General features: G+C 51.0%; 1 protein-coding gene across 1 annotated transcript, besides 2 other annotated features; it reads left to right on the top strand.

Annotated features, from left to right (window-relative positions):
• Positions 1-2,970: 2,970 nt before the first annotated feature.
• Positions 2,971-3,011: a microsatellite.
• A 244-nt stretch (positions 3,012-3,255) lies between these two features.
• On the top strand, positions 3,256-6,363 carry NFIA_069510 (plasma-membrane proton-efflux P-type ATPase; the record flags this gene model as incomplete). The annotated part of the gene is made up of 3 exons (XM_001263676.1): positions 3,256-3,646; positions 3,720-3,943; positions 4,009-6,363. The coding sequence occupies 3 exons, from the start codon at positions 3,256-3,258 to the stop codon at positions 6,361-6,363; spliced, it is 2,970 nt and encodes a 989-aa protein (XP_001263677.1).
• A 1,081-nt stretch (positions 6,364-7,444) lies between these two features.
• Positions 7,445-7,473: a microsatellite.
• Between the last annotated feature and the right edge of the window lie 54 nt (positions 7,474-7,527).

The raw sequence follows: 7,527 nt of genomic DNA, 5'->3' as shown, positions 1-7,527 counted from the left end.
ATGCCATCACCTAGGATGAGACAAGCCTTATGCGCGATGAAGCTTGATGAGGTTTGGGCTTCACTACGATCATGGAACTTCCATGTTCGACATCGCCTGGAGCCGTAATGGGAAGCAGAGACAAGATTTACAGGCCAGAACAAAAAGAAAAGTCTCCGAATTACGAGGAAGCAGACGCACGGTGTCAGCCGAAGTCGAAAGTTAGACGAGGAGGTGACGAGATCATGGCAATGGCATATGCATGGAATCCTCCCAGTCAGTGTCAGCCCTGGGAGGCAACTGGGTTGCCGTCGCCGTTCTGACATGAGGTTGAAGATCATAGTCAAAATTTTTTCTTTTTTTTTGTTGCCGTATTTTGACCAACTTACGGTGTAGATACTGCATGGAGAAAATTCGCATTCTGTCGAGTGTTGGCTGGCGTCGAGTTGATACCGTTATGATGACGGCAAACTCGGTACCTCAGCCTAATCGTGGATGGTCGAAATGACCATGAGCGAGCAATCAGATTGAGCACGCTACCGAATAGAGATAGGTAGTTGAGCAAGTAACAGTCCTCCAAGAGCGATATCCGCCACCACCAACATCATCCATCGAGGTTATCTGGCAGGGATCTTTAGCAACCTTGTCTCTAGTCTCCGGCCACGATACGGAAGTGCAAAGTGTCTACATGTGCTCTGCATCCTTTCCAAGATTCTATGTGGCCCATGCCAGTGCCAACTTCTCAACTTGTCAACCCAGATGGATGGACATCGTCGGCACAGTCAAGCGAAAGTTTGGCAGCTCTCTAAGCCAAGGGAAAAAAATGTCGCAGACGTGCACCCTGCCTCTTGATCCGAGGAGATATATCGTAGGTAGCAATGACGGCCAAACTACGGAGCTCAATCACCGGCCATGAAATCATTTTGTCTCAAGTAAAAGGAACAGCGCTGATTTGCTCGCATTCAGCCTTTTACTCTTGTAGCTCCTTGTCCGGAGTAGTGGCCGATTGAGTCCGTCAGTGCTTGCTCCAAGCAAATCAAATGCGGATCATATTTCAATAGTAATGCCAATAGTACCTAGTATGACTACAGGGAAATAATCGGACACGACTCAAGAGGAGCCTCTCTCTCGAGGCCTTGTGGGCTGGGCCCAACTTGTCCACCACTCAGATAAATGACGCTCGTGGGCGTGGGAAAATGCACTCCACGAGACAAGGCGGCACGAAACTCAATCAGGATTAGACAGATGGGTGATTGGTGCAAGGAAAAATAAGGAGGGGTGGAGGGGTCTGGGTGACCAGTCGTTGCACGCACACAGCGATCGACCCTGGGTTGAGTTTTAGTCTGATGTCGAGAAAGAGTTGGTTAAACCATTTAAATTAAGAGTAGCTGTTTGGGCCGTGGTGACAATGGCACTGCGTGCGTGGCCATACAGCAAAAGTCCTAGAGATAACGGAGCTGATAAAGAATAATAATACTCACGACAAATAACGATAATCCTGGATGACATAATGTATTTTATTTTTGTATGGGTATGTACTGCGTACAGCTGAAACAGTGCTCTACCTTAAGAAACCAGGGATGTCTGACTGGCATCAGATCAAGCCATGTCGATTGATTCGGTATTGACATCGCTGATTTATCCAAAGACAAAATGCATCTACGGCATCTACGTACAAGCTAGTCGACGCAATCGACATCATCGGCCTAGGAGAAGTGTTTGTTTTGACCATACCTGGCGGAACTTGGTTGAGGAAAAGGCCCTGCCCCTTGCGTTCCTATCTTACTGAACTCGTGGTTCCAAGATCGGGTAGGACGGCCCTGCGTCCTGTGGTACCGGTAACCGCAGGTATTTCGGTACGGTGCCCTGGCATCGGGCCATAACACTGGAAGAAGAAATATGTTGGTATGGGTTTGCTCTGTTTGTTTTCTCGCTCCAAGACTACCAGGTAGGTACAACATTTTTGCCTCTGCAAGGGAATGAAGGATGACCTCAATGTCCGATTGTCACGCTGCATAGCTAGACAAAAAAAATAATGAGAACACATTTTAGTCCAACAATAATAAGCAGATAGCGTCTTCTTGTCCCTTTCCCGTCCTTCAGCGGTCTCCAATTTCTGTTGCAAATAGTCATGAATAGGATTTCTAGGCGTTAGGTCATGATACTGAAGGCGCGTCTCAGACCTCATCCGCAAGAGTCAAGAAAATCGCGCATAGTTAAGATGAGGGAAAGATGATGTTGGACGGGCAAAATTAACGAGACGCCAGCCGCAGACGGTAACCACTCATACCGTATGGAATTTCGTTTCGCCTATTCCGAGATAGGCTTGATCGAGCTGGCTGGCCGATATTCCGGCAGTATCTTACAATCAATCATGTATCACAGAGGTAATGCTAGCAGAGCCCTCGTTCACCCAAAGACTGTGCCCCAGATGTTCTTCTACTCCGTGCTGTCTGTATGGAGTCGGATTTACCGTAATGGTCTGGAGGGGTGGAGGATTTGGGGGGGCGAACTCGGCAGTCGGCACCGATCCGCCGCTCTACGAAGAAACAGACGATACGAGTGCATCGTGCATAGGAGAGTGAGCAATGATGCTGCAGAGCGCTATACCGCTGGTAAGATACCATATCATCGTGATCTTTTAAGGAAAAGTCAGGTTTTGCGGCATGTCGAGCCTAAACTGCATTCAGCAAAGGATCCACTTTGCCCGGTTGGAGAAGAAGCCCGCAGAGAAGGAAAAGAAGGCAAGGAAAAAGCCGGGCGTACCGTTAAGCACGAATCGTGTATGCGTGGGCAGCAAGAGAGGATGGGAGAAAAGGACGAGGGAAAAAAAATAGGCAAAAAAAAAAGACAAGAAAAAAACGATCCGAGGAGGCAAAGAGCCATATTCACTCTAAACCTTCGAGAGGGTGTGGGCTATAGAGGCTAAACCTTATCCGGGCACACTACTCCATCGACAACAAGGATTAATTTTTCCCTTTTTAATTAATTAAAAAAAAAAGAAAAAAGAAAAAAAGAAAAGGAAAAATAAAGTGGGTTTACGCACAGGGAAGGTCGCCCGTTAGAGCTCGGGAGACGTGTTTGTGCTGCTCCCATGCAAATCCCCCCCAAATATTAAAGGATACATTCTCCCATCCCCCCTCGCCTTCATTCCCCTCCTCTTCTCTCCTTCTTCTCTTCTCTATAGGAATATTCCGACTCTTGCCATTCCTGCCATTTCTTGTTTGCATCTGCTCATATCGTTGGGTTCCAAAGGCTTTGTGAGCCGAAGCAACAATGGCGGAGCGGAGGATCTCCTATGCTCCCGACGTGGAGAATGGTGACCATTCTCGTCACGCTGAAAATGATGGCAACCTCGATGAGTACACTGCTTTGAACCGTTACATCTCGACTGCTCGCGATGGCCGTCGCGGCTCGACCTCCAGTGCCGGTGCTAGAAGCCTCCAGGAGAAGAAGAAGCCCTGGTACGCCTTCTGGAGGAAGGACGCTGAGACTGGCGGCGCCTTCGTCTGCCCCGACGAATGGCTCGAAACCGACCTGCGCACTGGTCTCCCCTCCAGCGAAATTGAGATGCGTCGTAAGAAGGGTGGCTGGAACGAACTGACCACCGAGAAGACCAACTTCTTCGTTCAGTTCATTGGTTATTTCCGTGGTCCTATTCTCTATGGTATGTTACCAATCTCTTCAGGGCGGAGGACTGCCCTTCCCAAGAGACAATGCTGATGATTGTCATTGTCCAGTTATGGAATTGGCTGTTCTCTTGGCTGCTGGTCTTCGTGACTGGATTGATCTGGGTGTCATTTGCGGTATTCTTCTGCTCAACGCTGTCGTCGGTTGGTACCAGGAGAAGCAGGCTGCCGACGTCGTCGCCAGTCTTAAGGGTGATATTGCTATGAAGGCTGTTGTTATCCGTGATGGTCAGGAGCAGGAAATCCTTGCTCGTGAGCTGGTTACTGGTGATATTGTGAGTTGACTGATCTCCATATCTTCCAGCGCCTTGACCTGGACTAATTCCTCCTTCCATTACAGATCGTTGTCGAGGAAGGTACCGTCATTCCCGCCGATATTCGCCTGATCTGCGACTACGACAAGCCCGAGATGTTCGAGACCTACAAGGAGTACCTCGCCAGTGCCAATGATGACACCCTCAAGGAGAAGGAGGATGAGGACGACGAAGACGGTGGCATCGAGGCCCGTGTTGGTGTCTCCCTCATTGCCGTTGACCAGTCCGCCATCACCGGTGAATCTCTCGCTGTCGACAAGTACATGGCCGACACTTGCTACTACACCACTGGTTGCAAGCGTGGTAAGGCCTACGCCGTCGTTACCGCCACCGCTAAGCAGTCCTTCGTCGGTAAGACCGCTGCTCTCGTGCAGGGTGCCAAGGACCAGGGTCACTTCAAGGCTGTCATGGACAACATCGGTACTACCCTGCTCGTTCTTGTCATGTTCTGGATTCTCGCCGCTTGGATTGGTGGTTTCTACCGTCACCTCAAGATCGCTACTCCTGAGCACGAGGACAACAACCTGCTCCACTACACCCTTATTCTCCTGATTATCGGTGTTCCCGTCGGTTTGCCCGTCGTCACCACCACCACCCTCGCCGTTGGTGCCGCTTACCTTGCCGAGCAGAAGGCTATCGTCCAGAAGCTCACTGCCATTGAGTCTCTTGCTGGTGTCGACATCCTCTGCTCTGACAAGACCGGTACTCTCACTGCTAACCAGCTCTCCATCCGTGAGCCCTACGTCAATGAGGGTGTTGATGTCAACTGGATGATGGCCGTTGCTGCTATTGCCTCCAACCACAATGTCAAGAACCTCGACCCCATTGACAAGGTTACCATCCTTACCCTCCGTCGCTACCCCAAGGCCCGTGAGATTCTCTCCCGCAACTGGGTTACTGAGAAGTACACTCCTTTCGACCCCGTCTCCAAGCGTATCACCACTGTCTGCACTTGCGACGGTGTCCGCTACGTCTGTGCTAAGGGTGCCCCCAAGGCTATCTTGAATATGTCTCAGTGCTCTGAGGAGGAGGCTGCCAAGTTCCGTGAGAAGGCTGCTGAGTTCGCTCGCCGTGGTTTCCGTTCCCTCGGTGTTGCCGTCCAGAAGGAGGGCGAGCCCTGGCAACTGCTCGGCATGTACCCCATGTTCGACCCCCCTCGTGAGGATACTGCCCACACCATCGCTGAGGCTCAGCACCTCGGTCTGTCCGTCAAGATGTTGACTGGTGATGCCCTTGCCATTGCCAAGGAAACCTGCAAGATGCTTGCCCTGAGCACCAAGGTTTACGACTCCGAGCGTCTGATCCACGGTGGTCTTGCCGGTTCTGCCCAGCACGACCTCGTTGAGAAGGCTGATGGTTTCGCTGAGGTCTTCCCCGAGCACAAGTACCAGGTCGTCGAGATGTTGCAGCAGCGTGGTCACTTGACTGCCATGACTGGTGACGGTGTCAACGACGCTCCCTCTCTGAAGAAGGCTGACTGTGGTATTGCCGTCGAGGGTTCCACTGAGGCTGCCCAGGCCGCTGCTGATATCGTCTTCCTTGCCCCCGGTCTCAGCACCATCGTCGATGCCATCAAGCTTGCCCGTCAAATCTTCCAGCGTATGAAGGCCTACATTCAGTACCGTATTGCCCTCTGTCTCCACCTTGAGATCTACCTTGTCACCTCCATGATCATCATTGATGAGACCCTCAACTCCGAGCTGGTTGTCTTCATCGCCCTGTTCGCTGATCTGGCCACCATCGCCGTTGCCTACGACAATGCCCACTACGAAATGCGCCCTGTCGAGTGGCAATTGCCTAAGATCTGGGTCATCTCCATCGTGCTCGGTATCTTGCTTGCTGGTGCCACCTGGATTATGCGTGCTTCCCTCTTCCTGAACAACGGTGGTCTCATCCAGAACTTCGGTTCTCCTCAGGAGATGATCTTCCTTGAAGTCGCCCTTACCGAGAACTGGCTCATCTTCGTCACCCGTGGTGGTAAGACCTGGCCTTCGTGGCAGCTGGTTGGCGCCATCTTCGTTGTCGATGTGCTTGCCACCCTCTTCTGTGTCTTCGGCTGGCTCTCCGGTGACTACCGCCAGACCAGCCCTCCCAGCCACGCCGAGTTCTCCGTTAACGGCGATGTCGACATCGTCACCGTCGTTGTCATCTGGGGTTACTCTATTGGTGTCACTATCATCATTGCCGTTGTCTACTACATCCTCACCATCATTCCCGCCCTTGACAACCTCGGCCGCAAGACCCGCTCCAAGGCTGACACCAAGATCGAGAACATGATTGCCCACCTCTCCAAGCTGGCTATCGAGCATGAGACCGATAGGGACGGCAAGTCCTACTACACTCTCGGTGCTCGTGCCGAGGTGGAGGAGGACGATGAGTAGACGCTTGATTACTCTCACTACTAATTTCTCATCTGGATATCACTTGAGCATACATGCATAGGGCTGGGCTTCGGCTGGTTACCTTTTTTTAAACAGTATTATAGACTTTTTTTTCTCTCTCATTTGTCTCTACATAGAGTCAATTCTTTTCTTTACATGTATGTATGTCATTAATAGTGGTAAATTTAGTGAATCAAGCGATTTCAAGAAGTTATCAGTGCTTCCATTTCACTCTTTCTCAAACTGCTCTTCCAAAGTTTCCTCTCGAGGCATCAGATCTACGTGGAAGGGCACTGGCTTCCAGCCTGCGATAGCTCCAGTTGAGCTTCAGAGCTACCCCTTTTTTTCCTCTCTTTAGATCGACCGTCGTAGCTGCTATGCTCCACTTCTCTTGCATAAGTCTCTCCACTTAATCCAGGAACAAGAGCACAACTGCAGCAAGTAGCCTGCCACTGCGCGGTTTGTATCCCACTTGGTGCTCGGAGTTCGCCCGAAGGAGCTTCTGCCGAGGTTGCTTCCAGCCTCTCAGCGCCTTGATCTGTGGGATGAATAGATTAAGACGCAGGAACTATCGACATTCTTGGCAGTCGTGCGCAGTAGCTCGAACTGCTAGTCTGCTAGAGGGGTAGCTGTGTAGCTACTCCGTACTAGCTCTCGCCTCGAGCATTAGCTCGTCCAGCGACCTGCCCATTTTGTGTCTCGTTCAGCCGTGCGGGATGGATGCATGACGCACGTCGTAATACTCTCTTGATCCCATATGCTTGGTTGCTTCTTTCGGACTTTTCCCCACCGGGCTCTGGTGCTTCGTATTGTCTGATTATCGCGGTTGACGGTCTGACCATATGATGGGCGCTGAGTAGTCCGGACTAATCTGCGCAAGATGTAATGCCTGGCTGTAATAGTTGCAGATAACCGAGCATGGATGAATCAAGTGCTGATAATTTAGTTGAATTGGTTGTAGCTATGGAGCTGTTCGAGCCGGCTTTGCTCAGTTCACCGCATTCTCGTAGAAGCAGAAGTATGCAGTCGTGCCTCAGGCAGCCAGGTACAGGCAAAGTATCCTCCTGTCATTATTCTGATGACCAGCACCATCACCATCATCACCACCATATAGGGTCTTATTTGCCGCTGACCATGCTCAAGTCCTTTTAGCGACGGATGAAA

This window comes from Aspergillus fischeri, genomic scaffold (assembly GCF_000149645.3).
Source record: "Aspergillus fischeri NRRL 181 1099437636252 genomic scaffold, whole genome shotgun sequence".
Taxonomy (NCBI): Eukaryota; Fungi; Ascomycota; class Eurotiomycetes; order Eurotiales; family Aspergillaceae; genus Aspergillus; species Aspergillus fischeri.
The sequence above is the reverse complement of the archived record's forward strand: the minus strand, read 5'-3'. Positions and strand labels throughout refer to the sequence as shown.